The sequence below is a fragment of the Mya arenaria genome, chromosome 3 (assembly GCF_026914265.1).
Source record: "Mya arenaria isolate MELC-2E11 chromosome 3, ASM2691426v1".
Classification (NCBI taxonomy): domain Eukaryota; kingdom Metazoa; phylum Mollusca; class Bivalvia; order Myida; family Myidae; genus Mya; species Mya arenaria.
The window spans coordinates 38,378,664-38,404,536 of record NC_069124.1 but is presented as its reverse complement, the minus strand read 5'-3'; the positions used below and the strand labels follow the sequence as shown (position 1 = coordinate 38,404,536).

General features: G+C 35.2%; 1 protein-coding gene and 1 long non-coding RNA gene across 4 annotated transcripts in view; one reads left to right on the top strand and one right to left on the bottom strand.

Annotated features, from left to right (window-relative positions):
• The window catches only part of LOC128228398 (CD109 antigen-like), a 130,341-nt gene extending 113,159 nt beyond the window's left edge, over positions 1–17,182 (top strand). For both annotated transcript variants that reach the window (XM_052939699.1, XM_052939698.1), the window contains exons 31-36: positions 6,039–6,101; positions 6,426–6,535; positions 6,981–7,128; positions 7,481–7,583; positions 16,508–16,614; positions 16,828–17,182. In XM_052939699.1, coding sequence (XP_052795659.1) covers positions 6,039–6,101; positions 6,426–6,535; positions 6,981–7,128; positions 7,481–7,583; positions 16,508–16,614; positions 16,828–16,854 — 558 coding nt within the window. In that variant the 3' untranslated portion in view covers positions 16,855–17,182. The remainder of the gene's footprint in view (positions 1–6,038; positions 6,102–6,425; positions 6,536–6,980; positions 7,129–7,480; positions 7,584–16,507; positions 16,615–16,827) is intronic.
• A 1,297-nt stretch (positions 17,183–18,479) lies between these two features.
• On the bottom strand, positions 18,480–25,130 carry LOC128226360 (uncharacterized). Of its 2 annotated transcripts, none has more exons than XR_008259680.1 (4): positions 25,057–25,130; positions 22,720–22,776; positions 22,269–22,443; positions 18,480–21,994 (listed from the first exon to the last, which is right to left on the bottom strand). It is a non-coding gene; the product is annotated as an uncharacterized LOC128226360 (long non-coding RNA). The 2 variants fall into 2 exon arrangements; XR_008259679.1 differs by having other exon boundaries at positions 22,720–23,102; positions 25,057–25,101.
• Between the last annotated feature and the right edge of the window lie 743 nt (positions 25,131–25,873).

Here is a 25,873-nt window from a genome sequence, read left to right as displayed (position 1 = left end):
TCCACACTTTGGTAATATTGACTTTATATTGAAGAACCATTGATGTCGTGTTCTTATTTCGTCTGGAGGTAAAGTTTAAACTGTTTTGTATATGCATTTATATACATGTATCATCGATGATATTTTACTACTACTACTACTACTACTACTACTACTACTACTACTACTACTACTACTACTACTACTAACTCCAAATTTCTGTGCCGGAAAATAAAATTGCTTTAAATATTTTATTGAAAAAGTCTATTTGAAGATCGATAGGTATATTTTTGTCTGTTAGGAGGAGACTATTAAATTGCTCTAGTTGCCTGCGATGCAACATGTACTTTGTTTTTATAGAAAGAACCTGTTCTACTAAATAGCACAGCTAGGTATTTATATTCATTCACTATATCGAGCGGTTGATTGTTAAGTGAAAATTTGAATTTGGTTGTCGGCCTTTTGAAAATATTAGTATTTTTTATTTTGTTCGTAAGTTTCCAGTCAGTGCAGTAATAAGAATAGACATCGAGAGCATTTTGCAGCATATAACAGTATAAAAAGCTTCAGGAACTTGGGAAGTTTATTGTCTTCATTTAGTCGGATTGAAATTCCGTTTACGGTTGGCGTTGACTGCAAGTATTCATGTAGATCATTGAGAAATAATGAAAATAAAAGAGGCGAAAAAACTTCTCCCTGCCTGACTTCTATATTGGAAGGAAAATAATTTGAGTATTTTGCAGTAGATGACGATAACACACACGATTTGATATTATTGTACATATTAGTTACGACCCTTAAGCATTTTCCTGAAATATTGCAATGTTGTATTTTTCCCCACAATCCAGATACTTTGTAAAAGGCTTGTTTAAGGTCAATAAATGCACAAAATAACTTCTTTCTGTAGTGATTCAAATTAAATATTAGATGCTGTAGGACAAACATATGATCTGATGTCGAGTGTCCTTTTCTAAAACCAGCTTGACAGTTATTAATGACATTATTATCTTCAACATAATTTGTTATACTATTATTTAAAACACAAGTAAATAATTTGCCGAGACCGAAGTCGCAACCATACTTCACTTCACTTCGCTCTGTGGTGTGATTGGACGTCCGTTAGCAAATTTAAATAATCAAAGAAGTACCAGGACTGATAACAATGCATACACGAAATGAAAAAAAGATCTCACAACCAAGATATCACGATAGCATATTCAGTACAGGATAGGTGTCTGAATGCGTAAAACACAAGTTAAACCTCACTCACGTTTACGTCCCTCTGCAGTACATTACCAATTTACCACTTCATATTGCGCAATGATTTTCAAACGCCAAAATAATTATCTTAACGTCTGCCATAAGCATTTGTAGGTGTTAAATAATATTTCCAAATATCACAAAGTGCAATCTTATCATATGGAAATTGCTATGCAATTACTGAGAAGCCGGTTGTAGTTGTTGTTTGTGTTGTTGTTGTGTTTATAACGGTCTGCCCGCGCCCTATTATGGCTGCATTATGTCCCATTACGGTCCGTTAAATACACATTACCCACAGTATCAACCAAACACAATATTTTAACAAGTCTGTTGGCGGGACTGCCAAAAGTGGAAAACCGGACAATCTTTTGGCTTGTGTATTCAGATGTTTTGGGCGCACCCTTGCTAATTTAACAGTGTCGTTACGGAATAACTTCGTAAACATTCGCAAAATAAGTGTTCATGCTTCATCATAAGAATAACGACATTGTTAATTTGGCTAGTGTGCGCCCCAAACCCTTGACTTATGGTCAAGCATGATTAGAAAATGTATCAATACATTTTAACTCTAATTTTATGATGTTTACGAAGTTATTGTTTTATGTGATTAAACAACGCGAACAATGCAAGTTTGAACACGAACGCGATCTTTACAAAGAATACATACAGAATTACCACAACATACCATTTTCCAGTTTGTGGAACAATTAGTAAATTAGAAATTTGATTATATTGCATGTTTTAATAATATTATTCCTGATGACGTCATGATAATGTTGAAATCTTATATTTAGACATATCGGATTCATTCTTAATTTCTATGTTATTGCAAAATGTTTGTAATTATTGTTAAATTTATGTTAAGCACATTTTTACTGAAATTTGAGAATGAGAATTAATTTTACTGTGTATGTAGGTATGACTGTGTATGTTATTTAACCCCTTTAGAATAGAATTATGTGTTTTACACTTTGGTCTAGTTCAGTTAAGATCAGGTCTAATAGGTTTGCAAAGGTCTAATATGTTTTCAAAGCTACTGGACCATTTGCAACTGGACCACTTGTTACTGGACCACTTGTCCAGCTTTCAAAAAATAACGTTAAACCCTGAACAGTTACATATAGGAGTATAAAATTGCATTGATTCAGAAATAATCAAATTATAAGAAATTAGTGTTCAGATTTTTTGTAAGTGGAAACAAATATCATAAGTAAATTCATGCACACCATAAAACATAATTTATAGTTCGATCAATCATATAACACACACTCCCGAGTAGATCAAAGACCAGCCGCTTGATATAGCGGTTAGGAAAAATGCATGCAATTTCGTATGCAAGAACTATTTGTTTATTAGAAGTAAGTGAAGCAATTCCCACACCCAAGGACTGCCGTATGGCTTGACCAGCTGAGACGCCGTCAAGACTTGAATTCAAAGTTGACGCAATTCCATTCACATCTAGATATCAGAAGTATTGAAACTCTGTTCTAGCAAGATAAAGCAAATACTGTAGCTCGTTTAATAGACCCATGCCGGGTGTAAAGTAGCTGCCTAAATGAAGTACCGACACACGTGATACCTTTTTCCTTGGTTTTAAACAAATACTGAATACTCCAAATGTCACGGTACCATTTAATTCCGAGTCCCAATCAAATACGCTACTGGTATCAATTTATTCACGTCTTCTTTCGGTATGACGTGTTGGGGGATCATGAACCAGCGACCTTCCGCAACCGAAGAGGTACTGAGCTATCGGGGCGGTTACTGAAGACTATACAACAATGGCAAAGCATTTGTTGATCTATTCCGTGAACACAAATTAAGACGGAGAAAATATTCATTGACCTTTTCCAAAGTATTTCCTTACCACAGCTGCTCACATTTTGTATGCAGCCTCATATGTAGCGGTTCTTTATCAACATTGTTCAAAGTAATTGAATCTTGCGCCGCCCGGGCTGCCACGTTTTCTATGTACTAATATAGTTAAAGCTTTGAAAATATTCTTCTCTGGAACCACAAGGCAAATACTTTGATAACTGGTATGTGCATGATAACTGGTATGTGCATGTGAACGCATGAAGTCGCTTTTTACCAAGATTGTTCAAATCATGTCACTGGGGTCCTGTTTTTTTTAAATGCTTATGTACTAAACTATTTGAAAGTCTTCTTCTCTGAAACCGCAAGGACAAAACCCTTGATATCTAGTATTTAGTCTCATTTAGTAGTCCATTACCAACATTTTTCAAAATATGTCCTTTGTGAGGGGGAGGGGGATTTCTATATTCTTTTATAGTAAAATATGTGGATATTTTCTCTGAAAATGCAAGGCCCGGAGCCGGACCATTGATATTTGGTATGTCGCCTACTGTAGTAGTTCGTACCTACCGACATCCGTATAAACCAGTGACTTCCTTAGCAATCAATGACCTTTTATCAACCATTTATTAGGCATCTAATGGTTTCCTTAGCAACACTTAATCGCTTTAGCAACAACTTTCTTCTTAAGCAACCAGCAACCGTCTGGCTTCCTAGGCAACCATTAACTTCTTTATCACCACTTGCTCACTATGCAACCAATGATTTCTTCAGCAATCAATGACTTCCTCCGCAACCATTTCAACCTTAGCAACCAATGACTTTTTAGCAACCAATATAATAATAATAATAATAATAATAATAATAATAATAATAATAATAATAAAAATTAATAATAATAATAATGATAATAATAATAATAATAATAACATCTTTATTTTAAGAAGGTCACACAATGATATTATTACAGTGTCAACTATAAAACATCATATTATTATTCAAATATCATCAAAAACGATAAACAACAACAAGTCATATAAAGCATAAATGAATAATTGAACTTGTTAATTATGTTAAACACAAGTACACAGTTCACAAATGTATAATTTCATTCAAATAGCAAAAAGGAGTAATGTCTTCCTTAGTAACCACCTACCTCTAAACAACTCTTAGCAACTAATTACTTTCCTAGCAACCAGTGACTACCATACCAACCAGATATTTCCATATCATCCATGTTCTTCCTTAGTTACCAATGACTTCCGAAACAATGACTTCCTTAGCACTTATTTCTTAGCAACATACGTTCATAGCAACCAATCACTTGCTTAGCAACATATGACTTCCTTAGCAACCAATGACTACTTACGGAACGTACTTTCTGAGCAACTTAGTACTCCATTAGCAACCAATGTCTTCCTTGCCAACTACCTTCACCTAAAGCAACCAATGACTTCTTATGCAATTAATGACTTCCGTAGCAGCCAATGCCTTTTTGTGCAACCAACTATAGCCTAAGCAACTACCTTCATCGAAAGCAACCAATGAATGATATTTAGCACACTACTGTCTTCTTTAGTAATTACCTACATCTAACCAATTACTTTTCTTAGCAACCAGTGGCTTCCATATCCATCGCTTCTGCTTCAATTGCCATCACACCCATTTTCCCTAGAATCACGATCTGACAATGTCTTGATTTACATAGAAATACTATTGATTTTTTTTTACAACTATCAACCTCCTTATCTACCATCAAATTACTCTGCAACCACATACTTCCTAGGCAAGCAGCAACATCCTTACTTGATGGTCATTTCAATAAGGTGAGCAATACAGGGCCATTTTTGCAATATGAATGTTGAGCTGACGTGACAAACAACATTTCACAATCAGAATTGAACGTTGGCGCGACATCGAACGTTGAACCAACGTTGAAATACAGCGGTTAAAAAGCGGTCAATGTATCAATGGCATCGTTTCACTATTGACAGCGTTGTGTATGTTATCCCTTTCAATACGTCAACATTACGTGACAAAATTTCCTTAACAAATAAGTATTTTTTGTTCGACATTTCCAGTTAAAAACACTCCACATAATTGGGACTTGTGATTGAAATTTGATTTAATATGAGATAATCAAAACACTGAGCTTTACTCCATTAATGAGAGATTATAAGTCTTATTTGCAAGAATTTCTGCTTGTCCAGAATGACTCAGACTAACTGATGCAAGCCTTGGACTAAAGTTTAAGGAACGTTTGATACCACACTTCACAGTTGATGAAAACGATGAGACCCGATTAGCTACTTTACACGTCTCATTGTCCAACTCACTCAATGTTGAAATATTATTGCAAATTTCAAATTCTCATGTTGCCATTTAAACCAAGGGTTTCGAAGATTTTTGTTTCAACACAAAATTATTTCCCTTTTATTTAACAAACAATCGACCGTCAGTCGAATCAAGGCAATGTCGCATTCAGCACTTTGTGCTTTGATATGTGTGTTTTAAGATCTGTTAAACTAATGAGCTTGCAATAACATAAATTAATCGAAATGCTCGTTTTTTGGACGTATACCACATGCACTTAGGGAATATCAGACGTGTAAAATAATTGGTACAAAGTGTTTTATCGGCGTTATGGAATTCAAAAGATCTTTGAAAAAAGGGTACTTCAGTCCCCCTCCCCACCACCACCTCCACCACCAGTTTAACGAGGATTTTACCATTTTCCATGCACCTCACACACATTGTTTGCTTCCTTTTACGGTTCTCTAGTTCAAACCAGCCAGGTTTCTTTTCAATGCTGATCACACAGATGTCAACTTGCACCTAAATGTTGTCCTAGCCCGTCAGTGCTTTCAGCATTTTGATATAATAACCGCTCGTCCTTGCAACAGAAAACATTCTCATTCTATTAGAGGCACCACACTTAAACAAACATTTAACGACTTTTTGAATGATAACATTGTTAATTACAGGTCCCAAGTAACATTAAAGAATTGACAATATCTGCAACTGGAACAGGGCTGAGTCTTGTCGAGGTAAAACATAAACTTGAACTTACTACTAGAGCATATGAACACATTTGTTATGCATTACAGTTAGTCTGTTTTTCGACACTTCAAGAAACGTTAAGTACATTTTAGCAATGCCTATAATATTTCCTTGAAATAATTTTCGAGTAAATGCCACTGAAGAAACAGACGATCGTTTGGTTTTTAAAATTGCTATAGCACAATACCTCATATTTTGTATAAAACACGTGGATCCTTTAAATGACGTTACCTGTATATTAAAATGACCTCATTTTTTATTTTGCTTGAGTTTCCCCCATATATTCTAAGACTTCGTTTTTTATTTGTAAGGTGGGCGTATTTTACCACGTGACACAAGATGACGCCACGCCCACTTTTAACCTGAAGATCATGATGCCAGAGGAGAGCATCAATCACTATAAGGTTGAGGTCTGCACAAGGTAGGTCACTGGTACATGATTTCTTTTCGAAACAAAAGTTAAAATACTTTATTCATTACATCATCCTGGCGAATTCCGAAAATTCATTTGTACAGATGAATTCATGCCAATTATGTGTCTGATAACTTTGATTATACTCATTTTAATAAGCGTTTGATCATTGAAAATTAGATGTATCATTTAAATCGAGGGTGATACTCTTCCGGATATGCGCATGAACTAAGTGTACAGTTGCTGCACCCACGAACCGAGTTATTGTCAAGGACACTGTTCGTTATCTTGCGTGCCCATAAGTGAATATAGTTGTAATTTATCCGCACGATAGTTATTGCACGGTGTAGTGTAGTTCCACCTACTGGTTACCGGGAGTGTATTTAAAGACGAAAACAAAAAAAAACAATACTCCTAAAATGATACAATAACATGTCATTTCCAACTTTTACAGCTACCTTAAGGATGGGGCGAGTTCGATGGCGGTGATTGAGATCGGATTCCCATCGGGTTTCGCAGCTGACAAATCCAGCATCAATCCCCACCCCCTGCTGAAGAGGGTCGAGGGCGAGGATAAGAAAGTTATACTGTACTTGGACGAGGTTTGAAATTGTTCCTAAGTGTATATAATACATGAAATACACTAAGTAGCATTGTATCTTTTATTTTTTTGGCTTCGATGGTAAAATAAATTCCTACTAATTCATTATTGCTCTGATGTGTTTTTTCGACTTTTTCATCTGAAATGTGTAGTTTCGCCAGTTAATCGCGAAAAGGTTGTTCGCGATTAACTGGCGAAACTACACAAGATATCATAACATTTCATATTGTTAAACTAAAAATTGATATTTCAAAGATACTGAAAACTCTGTTCCGTAATATGTAATAAAGTTGTGAATGAACTTACTAGAAATTGTGTGTCAGTAAGAATGTAATCATAACTCCCTCTTGCAGATCGGTCCGAATGAAGTATGCTTCAATGCCCTCATGGAAAGGGTTGGTCTAGTAGCCGGAGCACAGCCAGTTCCAGTAAAAGTGTACGACTACTATGAGCCGGGTGAGTTCTGACTTTTATCATCTGTAGCAATTTTGGCACACTTATGAGCTATAACCTCCTTGTACAGTTCGGTCGGGAGGAGGTTTGTATCTAGTCGCTCATAAGGGGGATGAGACTAGTAGCCGGTTGATCCAAATAAAGTTGTAGGATTGCTAAAAACCGGGTAAGTGCTGGATATTATACACGGTAGCAATATTGGTATTCTTAGAAATAACGTCCCTCATGTCGATCGACCAAGAGGTGTGTCCAAATGTGCACATGGAAAGGATGGGGCTTGAAGCGGGGGCCCGGCCTTTTCAAATGAAATTATATACCTGCATCATTAATTAGATGAGTACTGAGTAATATTATGGATTATCACATTCATATCTTAAGCCTCATGTCCTAATGCAGTTCGTTGGGGAAGAGGTGTATGCTCTGTTGTCGTGCAACAGAAATAAATCCCAGATGCATTCTTGTCTTAACTATGTGAAAATTTGTGTCAGTTTGGTGAAAATATATGCATACATTACATAAACTGTTACAGGGGAGGGACCCCCCCCCCCCCACCCCCGTTACCATGCTTATAGCGTATGGAACTTTCCTTTGAAAGGGGACGCACGCCTCAAGTTGCGCCGCTAAAGTAAAACTCCCCTCGAATTACTCTAGTGCCATAAAATTATATTTAAGTACGTGTAAGTATGTTTGGTACAAGTACAACTCAAGGTATCCGATGTACAATAATACGAGTGTTGAAGGCCTAGCGACACCTTATTATGTTTTACCATTGAACGGGTTTAATGAGTAGAAAAAGAAAATACGAAAAATATACCGAAATATAAATTGGAAACAAGCTTACTGGGACTTGGTTGATAGCAAAAATAGCCACTTCACGTCCGATTTCAGTTGAAGTTAAAAAAAAAGAAAATCACCAAACTGCAATAACTTTCTTTCATGCTTTTCAATGAAATATGGAGTTTTATCAGAGTATTAACAACAATGAAAATATCAATTTCACTGCAAAACAAAGGAGTGAAAATATCAACAATCAATTGTGGTTACTTCCGCTTGACCTTAACACCTCATTTTTGTGTCTCAAAACAGTAAATTTTGCCAAAAAATATAATTTAGTGCATATATTTAAATATACTTTTTGAAATGAATATAACATCAATGTTTATTAGAACAAGAGGGCCATGAATGCCCTAAATCGCTCACCTGAGTAAAAGAGTTTAACCTTTGTTATCAATATAGCTTGATATTTGTTCTCAAAGAATATTAAACAAGAGCTGTCACAATATGTGACAAATGCCCCTGAATGTGACATTGACCTATGAACAAGTACATGAAAAGTTGATCTTGCCTTTACGTGTCAAATACGTATGGCAAGTTATTTTAAATTGCCTCTGAACATAGAAAAAATATCAACCATACTTGACAGCCTACAATCTTATGTCCTCATATTCAGCATTCCATTGTGAATAAACACTTAGTGTATCTTTCACCTTAGAGGTAGGGACATTGGTCGTTCACACGACACGTCGTCTTGGTATGTTGAATACATGTGGCAAGTCATTTTAAAATCTGCCCATACAAGAAAAAGTTACAGCCCGGACACGACAGCCTATACTCTATGTCCTTAAATATGCAGCCTTCCATTGTGAATATTACTTAGTGTGACCTTGACCTTAGAGGTAGGGACACGGTTCTTGTACGTGACATGTCATCTTGATATGTCGAACACATGAGGCAAGTCATTTTAAATTATGTCTATACAAGAGAAAGTTACAGCCCGGACATGACAACCTATACTCTATGTACCTATATGCAGCATTGAGTGAATAAACACTTAGTGTGACCTTGACCTTAGAGGTAAGGACACGGGTCTTGCACATGGCACGTCTTCTTGGTATGTCGAACACATGTGGCAAGTTATAATAATATCTGTCCATACAAGAGAAAATAACAGCACGGACACGAGTTATTAGGCCGGACACAAGGACGGACGAACAGACGAACGATGCGATTTTAATATGCCCACCTTCGGGGGCATAAAAACATACTGGTCAAACATGTTACCTGGATAATCACTGACAGGACTTGTCACAGTTGCCTGCACACTGACAGGACTTGTCACAGTTGCCTGCACACTGACAGGAATTGTCACAGTTTCCTGCACACTGACAGGACATGGTGATTGACTGCACATTGACAGAATTTTGTTCAGTTGCCTGCACACTGACAGGACTTGATGATTGACTGCACACTGACAGAATTTGATTCTCACCTGCAAACTGACAGCACTTTGTTCAGTTGCCTGCGCACCATACTGACAGGACTTGATAATTGACTGCACACTGACAGCACTTGGTACAGATACCTGGACTTTTTTCAGTTGCCTGCACACTGACAGGACTTTGTTCAATTGCATGCACACTGACAGGACTTTGTTCAATTGCCTGCACACTGACAAAACTATGTTAAATTGCTTACACACTGAAAGAACTTTTAATATAGATACACAAACAACAAACAGTGCACCATCCAATAAAATCAATAAACTGCCTTAAGCTCTAAAATTCAAATATCAGATCAAATTCAATACCTTCAACTAATATTAGGACATTTATCCACCTAGGACAACATCACATTCCTTCTAATGTTATTAATAAAGTTTTTCTTTATATGAATTATAAGTGAATAACACTATCCACACAAAAGATAAAAATGTAGCATCTGCATGAACAATAATCTACATGAAGTTCAATGGAAAAGTCTGATAATTAAATTTATTATAAAGTTTAAATGAAATTTCTTCTGAAGAATAAAGTGTATAATAATTAGTTGTATCTATGAACCTAAAAAAGAACAATTATTACCTCAGTAGTGACTATGTTGAAGACTAAATTATAAAATTAAAAATCTATTCCCTTGTTACTAAAAATAGAAAGTAGTGGAATCTCCAATAAGAAAGGAGACCATATAGCAGGACTTGTTGCCCTTGCTTCAAGAGTAGACTTTACATAACAATCAGATTTTAACAAAATGTATTTATAATGAACTTATAACCCACGGGGTGAAGCCATTTTTTCTCCAGGGGCATAATTTGAATAAATTAGATAACCAATCGACAATGTTACACACCAAATATTTAAGCACTAGGCTTCATAGTATTTGCCAAAAAAAGTTTTGTAATTTTTCCTTTAGGCAACCATGGCAATCAGAGTTCTGCATGGAATTCATTTCTTTGAACAATTTTGAAAAAGCACCAACCAAGGATCATTCCTATGAAGTTTCATTAAAATTGTCCAAGGGGTTAAGGAGAAGATGATGAGTATAACCATTTGTTGACGCTTTTCCTTTAGGTTGCCATGACAACCAGAGTTCTGCATGGAATTCATTTCTTTGGACAATTTTGAAAAAGCACCAACCAGTGATCATTCCTATGAAGTTTCATTAAATTGTCCAAGGGGTTTAGAAGAAGATGATGATTATAATCAATTGTTGACATTTTCTTTAAGGTTGCCATGGCAACCAGAGTTCTGCATGGAATTCATTTCTTTGAACAATTTTGAAAAAGCACCAACCAAGGATCATTCCTATAAAGTTTCATCAAAATTGTCCAAGCGGTTTAGGAGGAGAAGATGATTAACACAAAATGTTGACATTTTCCTTTAGGTTGCCATGGCAACCAGATTTCTTCATGGAATTCATTTCTTTGAACAATTTTGAAAAAGCACCAACCAAGGATCATTCCTATGAAGTCTCATCAAAATTGTCCAAGCAGTTTTAGAGAAGAAGATGATTATAACCAATTGTTGACGCCGAACGACGGACGAATGACGACAGACGCCGGACATAGACCAGATCACAATAGCTCACCTTGAGCACTTAGTGCTCAGGTGAGCTAAAAAATGGTAATACTGTTTTTTCGAACTTTTTCTTAAAGCTGAATGTTAGAACATTTGCTTTAAACCAACACAAACTAAAGACGAAAATAACTGCTCGAACATAAACATTATGTTAAATCAAATCAAATATCTTTTTAAACTCAGTGGCGTCTCTAGTAGGGGGTGGGGAAACAATGGTCAGTGCCCCCTCCCAGTTGGCCGGCAAATGGTTTAAAGTGTTTCTTTTAACCTTAAATCGATACCTTAACCATTTAAATGCACATTTTATTTTCAGAAGTACGTCCACTTTAGTTTAAACAGTATTTATTTCAAATTTACATATAAAAGGTGTTTTAACAACAATACAAATGATAAGGATTGGAAAACAAGTTACTAAGAACTTATGTAAATTCCCTTTCTAATAGTTATTTAGTTCAATAAACATATAATATTCAAATCCGATCAAGATGCTTAAAATAAGGTATGTGCTATATTTGCTTATATACTGTTATCATTTCTAACACATGTAGCTATATAGTAGGTTTATCATCACATGCATGACACACCGCCCCCGACACCGAACACCATTCAAACAAGCATCGAATCTCCTTGAACTTGATATAAACCTCTGCACAACCAGAAATATGTCCTTGTTTTGTTCAAAAGTTAAGCGATCGTCATTGAAAAGTAAACTATGAATAGTTGGTGCACATGGAAGGTCTTTGAAACATCGCTGTCTCTGGGTGGAGTATAAAGGGCATATCATGAGGGAATGTGACGCATCTTCAATTGCGGTGCACGTAAATAAAGGGGAGTCAATGATATTTTTTTTCTGTGAAGATCATGGTTAAGCGAACTACACCAAAGTCCTAGACGACAATGCATGATTTGGATGCGGCGCGAACCGACATTGTAAAGTGGAGGTGGTTTTGTGGAGTGTGTTTGAAGTTGTTTTTAAAAGAGTGGGCTGTTTCCGAGTGTCTTGTTGCTATTGGAAGGGAGTTCCAATCTCGGACTGTAGCAGGAAGAAATGATGACGCATAGGTGCAACAAACTGGTAGGGGACAGAGTTTCTAAGTGGATATCTGACCTGAGACTGGGTAAGAATCAACGATAGATATTCGGGTGTCATACCTTTACTCATCTTATAAAAAAGAATAAGCCTATGTTTTTTTCTTCTAATTGCAAGGGCGTCCCACTTCAAATCAGCCATAAGACCCTGTATGTTACACAGTTTAGTGGCCCCGGTAACAATCCTCGCTGCTTCGGTCTGAATTGCCTCGAGTTCAATCTGTAAGTTAGCACTACAGTTGTCCCAGACAACGTCCCCATACTCCAAAAGGGGTCTTATAAAGCTTATTTACATTTTTCAAGGCATGTACAGGAAATCATGAATTTAAGGGAACGCATGATACCCAACTCTTCCAAGTTTTGTCGAGAACGGAAGTGATATGATCTTTCTATTTAGCATCATCATAAAGGCAGAGACCAAGATGTTTGTGAGAACGAACACTTTAAATTAGAGTATTGTGCATAAACAAAGGGGATGATTCCCTCTATCACGTTTCCTAGAGAAAATAATTGATTATGTTTTGGAAGGATTGAAAATGACAAGCCATTTAGTTGACCAAATAGATAGTTTCTGAAGATCAGCATTGATTACAGCAGCTGAAGCTTCAGGTGTCTCGACCACAATGTACAGGCTAGTATCATCTGCAAATTAACGAACGTTAGCTTCAATATCATCAACGGTGTCGTTTATATAAATGAGAAAAAGAAGAGGGCCGAGAATAGAGCCTTGAGGCACTCCCGCAAGCACGTCTGACCAAGATGAGGAAGAATTTGAGACAACGACTCTTTGTTTCCTGCCGGAAAGATATGATGTTAACCAGTTGAGAACATTCCCTCTGATGCTGAAAGAAGACAGTTTGAGAATTAGCCTCTATGCCAGACTTGATCAAAAGCCTTAGATATATCGCAAAAAAATCGCCCTCACCTCCTTCCCCTCATCAAGAGCTTGACATATTTCTTTATAAAGGAACGTAAGTTGATTTACTGTAGAATCCCCTTTGATAAAGCCAGACTGATGCGGAGTAATGAGATTGAAGGATCAGACATTTGAATAAAGGAGTAACATTTGCAAGTTTCCAAGGCGCTTGAAAGGGGGAGGAGAAAAAAGTAGACAATGGAGCCACAGAACACATGCTCCCTCACAGATGAGTCTAGGATTTATGAGATCTGGGCCACTAGCCTTTGAAGGATCCATACCACTAATAGCATCCTTCACATCCTGTTCAGAAACAATAGTGTTCTCAAGAGAGCTTCCAGTCACAGTAATAATATCAGGAAGTGGATACTGTGAATTGTCAAGAGAGGATTGTGAACAAAAGAAGTTATTTAACAAAGTTGCTTTTTGGACATCTGTTGAAGCTTTAATGTTGTTATCAGACAAGGTGGGAATATGGTTTGACGTGTTTCTATTTGTGATTTGCTTGGCAGTTTTAAACCATACCTTTGTTGAAACGTTTGTTGAATTTAATATATCTACTTATTTGGTATTGTGGTCTGCTTTTGATTTTCGAATAATTTTGGTCACATCATTTCTTGCTTTTTTGAAATTACTCCAGGCTTCATTGGTATTGAGGCGTATTGCATGTTTGTGTAGTCTGGTACGTTTTCTTATAAGCTTTCTGATATCATTGTTCATCCATGAAATATCGTGTGGCCTAATTGTTGCTATTTTATTTGGGATAGTCTCTGAAGCACACGATAAAATGGTTTTAGCAATTTCATCGGCAACATAGTCAAAATCATCATTGTTTATTAAACTCCAGTCCTTCATCGCCAATTTGTCTCTGTAGTCATCATAATTACCATTATCATATAACCAAACACGACGTTTACAACAGGTCACTTTAGGTTTGTCGAAGTTTAAAACACAAACAACAGGACAATGATATCTTGTAAGATCAGGTATAAATGGGTCAGCAACAAAACTTGTAATAATATTATTTTGTGTTTTTACAAATATAAGATCAATAATTGAGCATGACCTTTCGGTGAAGTGGGTTGGTGAGTCAATCAGTTGGTGAGCGTTATATGACGTTATAAACCGAGATATTTTGTTTGAGACAGACGATTGTACATCTATATTAAAGTCACCGGCTACTACAATGTTTGCACAATTTTCGTTAAAAGCCTGGTCTATACTCTGCTCGAGCAGAAGCCAATAGTTATTGTTAGCATATGGTGGTCTATAAAAACCACCAACAAGTAATTTACGATTATTGACTTTGAGTTCAAGCCATAGAGCTTCTAGACCATTTATGCTCAGGTCTTGTCGAATCAAAGCATGGATTCCTTGTCTAATGTATATGGCTACATCGCCCCCAATTCTACCGACACGATCGCAACGAAATGGTAGGGAGAAATTTGGAATTATTAAATCGTAGTCAGGAACTCGATCAGATAACCATGTTACCGTGAAAATCAATACATCATATATATATATATATATATATATATATATATATATATATATATACATATACATATATATATATATATATATATATATATATATATATATATATATATATATATATATATATATATATATATATATATATATATATATATATAATATATATATATATATATATATATATATATATTATATATATATATATATATATATATATATATATATATTATATATATATATATATATATATATATATATATATATATATATATATATATATATATATATATATATATATATATATATTTATAAAGCTTAACCCATTATTAAGACTATGAGCATATGATGAAGAAGATGTTTTTGCAGATAGATTACTTTCGGATGGGCCGGGGTTTGGGTGAATATCGCCTGAAATGAGGACTAACATTGCTAACAGAAACCAAGACGAATGCATACAGTTTGGCAGAGAGAGTGCATGTACCAAACGAGAATACCGAAACACTAAGGCCTTCTGACTAACTAATTCGTATTTAAGGTGGATGATATATATCCACAATTAATAAAAAGGCCATGTTTGTAACGGTTTGACTGATGCTGGATGAAGACATACACGAAAGTATAATGCACGAACAGGGGCAGTAAATCAAGCATGAAAACAGAACAATACTGTTACAGCAAATGCATGAAAACAAAACAATACAGCTAACCAGATCGTACATAGATACTGGTATGATAAAGAATAAATCACATCCACTTTATATGTTGTATTAAAGTATTTTTCAATGAATTGTGAGTTATAAATTCCTGAACCCGCTACTGAAACTTTTACGACTTTGTGATACGAACTTTCCGGATAATTCACACAAAGATTAACAAATATTACCCCACCGCGCCATAAAATTTGTCAACATTCAAGTGTGGTATTCACACCTCATCTGGACAACGTACTTTTCTCAAAGCGAATCAGACTGATATGTGTCAGTGATGTAAAATGAATACCCATGTATCATGAACTCTTTAACTTGGAAAATATGTGTTTATCCACATTGGTTTTGCCCTTAAATATTATTCATTCAGTAAATGGAGACCAGTGTAATTTGGTCATGTATTCATGCCCAGTTCAATTTAAAAATACAATCGTGCATTGACTGTTACTATTTGGAAATTCGATGCATTAATAAAAGTTCATTTAGTAATGTTCATAAACTTTTCGCACTGAAACACGAGTAAATAATAATAATGTGGAAAAAAAATCTCCAAATGTAGAAAAAAAAACTCTTGGAGATTTTTTTTCTCTAAGAGCCGGCGTAGAATTGACAGCTACGTCATCTGCGACCAAAACTTTACGTGAAGAGCGTCCCACTTCTTACAGCGTAGCAAATGAGATTTCAAAAAGGAAGTATTTAGATGTAAAATAATACATTAAAATACCAATAAAATAATTAGAAATAAACAGAAAATTTGTTTATTTCATTGGAAGAGCTTCCTTTTTACTAGTTTACTAATGCTGTGCTCTGTTATTATTCCAGACTTGACAATTAAAATCGCAATATAAACCTCTTATGCTTTAGCCGACCACGTGACATCATTCTACGTACCGGAAGTGCTGCGTAATTCCGACGTTTGTGAGGTCTGCGGACAGGAATGTGACTTCTGCACACAGAGAAAACGTCCAATGGTAAATTATTTGTTTTGTTTTATTTTTTTATTTTTTTTATTTTTTACGAATAGGTAACCTGAAAAAATCCAACTATTAACAAGATTGGGTATTTTTTTCTCGTTTAAAGTGTACGGAAATGGTTTTTTTCACGGTAAGTGTCGTCGCGAAAAGCCAGTTTAAAATAAACTGGACATGACAAACAATAAGTACAATGTTTATTAATTTCTACAGATTCCAGGCACACCGGGGCGGGGCTAGACCAAAATGGACAAATCTTATTATTCAGCGCGTCATACTATATGTATTAAATATTTAGTTCAATATTTGTAATGTAATTGTTATCATAAAGATGTTGTATGATACATTCAGCCACATTTTACTTTTTTTTAATAAAACATACGTTTTTGCCTAAAATTTCACTATAATGATGTGTTCATAACATGATAGGATATTTGATAACTATAAATAACTATAATTCTTTAATTGTCAATGCTATTTTATCTGCTTCAGATCTGTATTTCGTTTTTGTTCACTTGTCATATATTTTAATGTTTTATATATTTATTTTAAAAATAAAATTTGAAACTAAATTCTGAAGAAAATTTTTGTTTAATAAAATAAGTTTGTATTATGCTCATGTTTATTCGAAGTACTTTATGTTACATTTTACTGGATGGATATGATTTGAAGATATCATTTAAGTGTTAACATTCATGTCCCGGCGAATGTGACCGCCGCGGAAGAATTCTAATTTAATCATTTAGAAAGCTTCGCGGATATTACATAAAGTCATTAAATCAACAATAACATGTAACTATTACTAATGTAACATATTTGTTTGGGTGGTTGGCGCATGGGACGGCTACGACCACCCTCGGTTCGACTCAGGGTCAACGCTGGGGCTTCGGGGATGACAACACTCACTGGGAGTGTACGTTTCCTGTACCAACTTTTATTTGTTCAATATCAGTCTTCTATTGATTAAAAATGACGGTAATATGTACATATGGATCACCGCTTACCAGCGGATACAGACTTTTGGGTATTCCACAACCTTGCCTACAGTACGCCAAAGGCCGACATGTGAAGTCCGTTACTGTAATAATCTGCCATTTACAGATTTAAGTACCTATCTATTGAAACGATAACAATCATAGTTATACAGTTTTCTTATATTCGTATACCTAGAACTTATCTTAGTAGTGGTGAGTGCCAATGGGTCATATTCAATAATAAACTTGTGGACTACTACCGAAGGAAATCAAAGCACTGAAAGTGCTGAGGGACGGTACTGCTGAATGCTGGCAACATCAATGTAACATTCGGAAGTGTAAATATATGTAATAGGGATTTGAACCAAACATCATACATTCATCTGGAAAGATGTTCGTCTTTATAATATAATAAAATAAACCAAGAAATATAGAAGTGCATACCTTTATGAATTTATTGGAAAAATGATTTCCAAAACAATTCAAAACATAACAGGCAAACACATAGACCACTGTGATACAAATGCCTCAACAACCACAGACCAGTTCAATTTGTAAAACCACATTAACAAATTCACACAAAGCATAATTTACAGTGTGTGTATATCACAGTGATAAATAACGTAATTTATGCTACTTCATTTGTTTAAAATGAAGACTTAAATCAAAGATAACTTTTCTTTCACTACATCATTGTAAATAAAATACTGAACAGTCTATGCCGCTCAAGGAGCCCCTCCTTCGTTGCATTACCAAAGGCAGATAAGGCGACACGTTTCATCAAACAATGACAAACGGGTTTCCAAAATGTTTTGACAGTGCTCTAGCCTCTGTCAGAAGGCCCTAATGTGAAAAGGTTTGTTGAAGCATTTTAAGAAACTAAAATCTCAATTGAACTCTGGTGTTTGTTTATTGATCTATATCGGATAGAAAATGAGTCAATTCACAACAGCTAGAAAAGAGAAATTTTTAACAAACAACAATCATACCAGAGTTTATTAGATTATTTGCAGTTGAATGGAAGGCTTACTTGAATGTATGTCAACAATAAAGTAATTATTAAAGAATTAATGACTGTTGACAGGTGAGGTGTGCTCAAGTTATTGACATAAAATTATTCATTTCTGGCAGTACACAATGAGTACCATTTGGATATCAGCCCTTGTCTGTTAATTTTTTGTGAATTGACAAAACAGAAAATCATGATATTTAGTAGTCTTTACTTGAATATTCAGATGTTTAAGAAAAGGTAAGGCTTGGGGTCATGGTGGATGCAACACGAAAGCTATATCACAAGATTGATTTTTTGAAACTTAAAAAAAATTACCATAGCAATTGAGCAAATGAAAATTTTATTTTCAACAAGAGGGCCCTGAAGGCCCTATATCGCTCAACTGATCCAATTCAAGTGTGACATAGACTTCATAAAAACAAACATTCTGACATAGTCTCATGGTGATCAAAGAGAGAATGTAACCTCTACAGTGTTTACACTATAGAGTTTTTCTATGATTTGACCCTAGTGGCCTGGTTTCTGACCTCTGATAACCCAGTTTCAATCTCTACCTAAAGATCAGCAAGAATAACATTCTGATCAAGTTCCATGAACATATGCTCATAAATGTGGCCTCTAGAGTGTTAACTTGCTTTTCCTATTATTTGACCTGGTGACCTAGTTTTTACTGAACATACAGTCATATCGTGACCTCTAGAGTGCTAATAAGCTTTTTCTATGATTTGACCTAATGACCTAGTTTTGACCTCACATGACCCGTATTCAAACTTGACTTAGAGATTATTGATATAAACATTTTGAGCAACTTTCATGAATATACAATTCTAAATGTGACCTCTACAGTGTTAACAAACTTTTCCTTAAATTTGACCTGGTGATCTTGTTTTTGAACACACGTGACCCAGATTCGAACTTGGCCTAAAGCTAACAATATATACTTTCTTATTAAGTTTCATGAACATACAGTCATTAATGTGACCTCTAGAGTGCTAACAAGCTTTTCCTATGATTTGGCCTGGTAACCTAAATTTTGACCGCACATGACCCAGATTTTACCTTGACTTTAAGATTATTAATATAAACATTCTGACCAACTTTCATTAAGATACAGTTATAAATGTGACCTCTAGTGTGTTAACAAGCTTTTCCTTCAATTTGACCTGGTGACCTAGTTTTTGACTGCACATGAACCAGATTCGAACTTGACCTAGAAATTATTAATATTAACATTCTGACCAAGATTCCTGAAGATACAGTCATACATGTGACCTCTATAGTGTTAACAAGCTTTTCCTTCAATTTGAACTGGTGATTTGTTTTTAACCCTAGATGACCCAATATCGAACTCGTCCAAGATTTTATTGAGGGTAACATTCTGACCAAGTTTCATTAAGATTGTGCGTAAATTGTGCCCTCTAGAGTGTTAACACTCAAATTGTTGATGACAGACACAGGGCGATCACAATAGCTCACCTTGAGCACTTCGTGTACTGACTATCGGGTTCATAAATATTAATACCTGTTCTGACTGCAACCACATAAAATATACATGTATCATTACATTTGAGGCAAAGAATGGGTCGATGGCTTGCAAAGAAATTTAGATACAGATTTACCTGAATGAAATGATGCAGCTGACAATTATCACATACTACATGAAAAACTAGAAAGTATACCCATCATAAAAATCTATTGAGTAACATTTGTATTAGACAAGAGAAACATAAAATGAGATCAAAACTTAATCATTTGTGGTTTAGTTATGTGCAAACAATTAAATATACATGATACAATTGAAAGAACAATATAAGTTGATATACTTGCAGCGATTTGTACAAACAAATTTCAAAACACATAGTAATAGTGAATATTTCCTGTTTTTAGAAATAATGTTATTGAAGTTAAATTTCATGTATTTTCAGGTTACGAGGTTCTCTTTGCTGGTGAAATACCTATTTATTTCATACTGTAAACTAATGAAACGTTTTTTCTAGAGATGGCAACGAGTAACCGAGTACTCGGATTTTTTTTTAAAATCTATAAAAATCACCAAATACACGATTTACAGACAAAATATCAGATCTGGTTAGTTGCCAAGAGGATAATTTACGGTCCCTCTAATCCCCAGCTGTGTACACAATTGACCTCAATCAATTAGTTGACAGTTGTTGTGGTAGTTGCAAACTGTCAACAAAGGACCCCTATTTCAAATTAGCACTGATGTCAATTAGCGAAGTTTTGATAGCGGTACTTTCACCTACACAATTCTATTGTATACCAATTAGAGACCTTTCACCAAACAATTTAACCAAACAATGGACGCTAATGAGCGAAAGAGTATCGACCGTTACGAGAACTGATTTCTTAATGGGCGTATTTTAAAAAAAATTGCAATGATTATCACAATTGATTGGTTGATATTTTGAATCAAGAATTATGAATATTAATGAGGTAAACAACAATTACACAGTACGAAAAACTATCATTTAAAATAAATGATTGGTAGAGTAAACAACTGAACTTCGTATTGAATTTCGTTCACTATTTTTATGTGTGCTAATAATTTTCGTTCATTGTAATTCTGATTGTTGTTCATTTCTGCAGTGCATACTTGTATAAAATGAAACGAATATGACAAATTAAAAGCCTGAAACAACATTTGTTTTCTGTTTATATCATTTTTTGTTAAATTACGTAATGAAAGTTTACTTTAAAGGTGAAAATAACCAATAATACGACCAACGCACAATATACGTCATTAACGATACATGTATACACAATCTTGTCTTTGCGAACACATATTCAATTTTTCCGAGTAATCGAGTACCCGAGTACTCGATCGAACGATCGTCCGAGTACTCGAGTATTAATTTTACTACTCGTTGCCATCCCTAGTTTTTTCAAAAGCAATTTCATTACTGAAGTGTCTTTGAGTATGTTTTCTAAAACTTAACAAAATATCATGTTGTGAGAAGCTGTTATTTAATTTGATTGTTCATATAAAGATATTTCTAGGCATAAAAAATGTTCATGAAGGATAGGCAGAGAATTGAATGTTCAAAATGTTAAAATAGCTTATTTTGATAATGTTAAGAACTAAACTGTTCACTACTAAATGTCCAAGCACACATTAAAAATGTGTGTTTATGACTAAAGTTGGTTTCATTCCAAGCGGTTCAGTTCTATTTTGACGAAGCTGCTGTCAGATGTCAGAACAGTTTTATTTAAGATGCAATTGATCTGCTGTCAGTTGATCAAAATGTAGGACGGGTAAGGAAGCAAAATGAGTTCCATGGAAACAGTCAGCCTTGGGACATAAGCCAAATGTAACTCCAGTCTGCAGTAGGTTGACGACCTTGATGCTCTCTTGGGTCTCTTTAGCTCAGATTATCTGCAAATGTTCACACATACTATTATTAAATTTTAATCTTGAACAGTTTGTGTACATAGTAGTTAGTTGAAATGTATTTTGATTTGTTAATTTAGTACTGCGCCATTTTAATGATATTTCATGTAAACAAATATATTTATTTTAGTTGAATGGAAATTAAAGGTATGACTTGGCAGGGGTGAACTGATGGCTATAGCAGATACAATATAGTAGCTCCATCAATGCAGAAAATGTGTTTAGAATGATTTTGAGCCTGCTAAAAACCTTTAATTACCTGTATATTTAATGTTGGTGTAAAAGGTGATGTGAATGAGTTGTGGGTGTTGGCAACGACATCATTTATGCACGACATCAGTACGTCTCCTGCCCTCCCATATCTCTGTCTACAGCATGAAGCATAATGGTCACATCCACATTGTATACCTTGTCATTATGTGCTGAGCTTCAACCTGCATAGATAAAAGGAAATAAAAAATAACCTGCGTAATTTACATTTACTGAACAGAAAGCAGTATATGTAAATCTAAAAGAAGTTATGGTCATATGTACTTCATGGTGTTTGAAAGGGATGAAGGTACACACTTCCTTGGAACGGTTTAAGCTTCAAAACAAGGCGACATGGGTTTGATTCAAAGCCTGTGAGTTGGTGGTCACATATCCAGACAAGAGTGCTACATGTATTGAAGGTAAAATGCATTTTAAGAAATGTATGAAAGATTACATACCTGAACGATTATACCGGAGACACACACCCTTGTTTTCTGTGGTGAATGGCGAGCCACCTGGAGGAGACAATGGCAGCCCATGAACAATTGCTTGCCCGATGAGCCTTTGCATTTCACGCACACTCAAACAACTGTTACCAGGACTTTTGTGTTTTGAGAATGTGAACTGTCTTGTCCTCAGTCTTCCGAATGTCTCTTGATGGTAGAGAGCATCCAACTTTTGATTTGCTGAAATTGGTGCCACAATAAACCTTGGCAAGATAAAATCATTGCTATCACCAAATGCCATCTGGGCTGCTGCAGTATACCACAATATTTTGACTTTCAAATAACTTAGGTATGGCCCACTTGATTTTTTCAAAGGCTACTTTGATGTAGGGAATCTGCAAATAAGTATTTTACATTTTAATGGTATGGTTTATAAAGGAATTTATTACAATTTATAAGCACAATATTTTTTTATGAAAAATGATGGAACTATGGCCCTTTTAACCTACGAATTTAGAAATAAACACGCGTCAAATGAATTTATTGTACCAAAACAGTTTTATATCCTCTTTAAATTTGTATTAATGAGTTTCTAATGGTCTGCATGCGCTGATTGCAATAAATTTGGATAAACCATAAAGTGCGGATGCTAAATTATTATTTTGCCGATGCAGCATGATGCTCTGCCGATGCTGCTTCAGCCTGTCGATGCTACATGGGCTTTACCGATGCAGCATCAGCTTATTTTACATTAGCATGATGCTGCATCGGCAATAAAGACCCTAATCGTATGTCATAGTTTCGACCACTGTGTATCTGAATTTGTTATTTAAGTTCAGGCAAGCTTGTCTCCAAAATGTGTATCAAAGAAGTTGACAAAGGGATAGTTCTGACTTCATACAAAATGTTAATGCCTACAGCCTACTCAAGGGTTTCCACATGTAATACGTCAAAATTATGCAAATAAGACAATGTGTTTTATTTTAGTATATGTACAAGTTATGTACGAAAAGTGGGTAGTTATTTCGATCGGGATTCCTAATATGTTATAATTTGTCTGCATTATGACGTGCCATGTAATGTTCATGTCTTTTTACCGAATAAACCTACTACTATTACTGGTTAAAGCATATTGCATCACAACATATAATAAAAACAAGAAATATTACCAAAAAACGTTATTTTATATTAGTTCTGTACACAAAAAAATAAATATCCAATGAATAATTATGAGTTTGACATGTTTTCTTCATTTCATTCTGTCAAAACATAACGATATGATCATATGTACATGAAGGGCACCTGCAAGGCTTCAGGGCAATTTTAAAACAATCGGAACATTTTGGCCGAGTTGTGACGAATGCATTTACGAGGTCTGTCTCGAAACTTGTGGCCGAGTTATTACGATTGGATCAAGTTGTTCCGCTTGGCATAATTGTTTTGTGTCAGTCAACTTTCATTTTATTGAAAAGGTAAACAATGTGTTTTAATGCATTAAATGCTTGTTTTGTGTATAATAATTGTTCTCTTACATGGTTAAATATGAATATAAACCTTTATGATCAATTTCAACCATAAAATACTTCACTTATTTCAATTTAAAATATTTTTCAAACACACCCGTTTTTGCACAAACATGTTTAGACATTAGGGATTGGAAGAATCCTGTATAACCGCACCAGTCAATTGTAACCACGCACCCCCCCCCCAGGTCCGTGGATATACCGGGGATAGCCGGTGAAAAGGGCCGTGTTTTTACTATCCAGGTGGCCCCGCAGGGCCGGGTGACCGCGGTGGTTTTGTCTTAGTGCCAAATTAAGCGGAGATTGGGCCTTATATAGTGTCTGGGGTGCGGGGGTATTTGGCCGGTTTTTTTTTACCATCAGTTCTTCCCCGCAGGACGGGGCTTTTACCCGGGGTTGACTGGACCGAAAGTCAAGGTCCCCGCTATTCCCTGGACCTTGGGGGCCATGGTTACAATTGACTGGTGCATAACACGTCTATTATTTTAGACTAATGTACAAGTTAGCATATCTTACAAAGAAACCTGCAACAACAGCATATTAAAAATATCACAAACACTGATGTAAACATTTGTTAAAGACAGCTTAAACACAATTTCAATCCAGATCTACTTTAGACTGTAAACAAAACGGCATTTACTCAATAGTATATAGCACATTCTTGACCTGCTTTCTTCACACGGCAACTTGCCTACTTCCTTTGTTATTGCAGTTAACGTATCTAAATCATGTAATACCGTCTTTAATGGTATTATAAACCGGTCGGCTACATATGTTTGACCAAGTAATGGGTTTATAATGAGCCACCTCATATAACGATACTTACTTTAGACTAAAATACGATTTCGTCAGTCTGCTTTCTCAAACCGTTCACAAACATCATAACAACATGGATGTACGAATACGATTACTACTGAACGAAAATCGAACGACGAACTTAAATTAATTTTGTACAAAATTAACTTTCCATAAACTAAAGCTTAAAGATAGATTGAAGAATTATAATCATTTTATCAATTTTATACAATATGTATTCTTTATGACCGTGATAAAATAATAAATAACAAATCTATTTCGTTCTGAAATTTCGGGGTTAATTATTAAAGGTCATAAATGAGCATGATCAAGGTGAGAAAAGAAGTGCGTATTCATTCTTCTTTTTTGAATGCATATGTTACTCCCGAGTTTGAACAAAATTGAAACAGCAGTTGTATGACCAGTTTTCTATTCTGAATAAGATTTCGTCTTTAACTTTCATTACCTATACAAATTACAATGCGTGTTCAGAATATCAGATATCTCGCTTCGCGTCTGGGACTATTAATAATAGTGTAATCTTACTCCCAGTTCGCGTACATAAAAACTATTTCTGAGTGATTTGACGGTGTATAATGCTGGGTATAGTTTACGCTTGCTGTTGTATTCAGCTTTGAATGCGGGAACCAATTGATGCACGCTTGTCGAAATGTAGCATGGTACCTATGAACGGTACTTGCAATACCGTCCAAAAATAGCCAATAGGTTGAAATAATCACCTCTATCAAGTATACCACAAAACTAGCTATAAAGTTTACATTATTCAAGATTCAAGAACAGAACAGAACAGATATTTTATTAAGACTTGTACAAGGTACATCATCTTC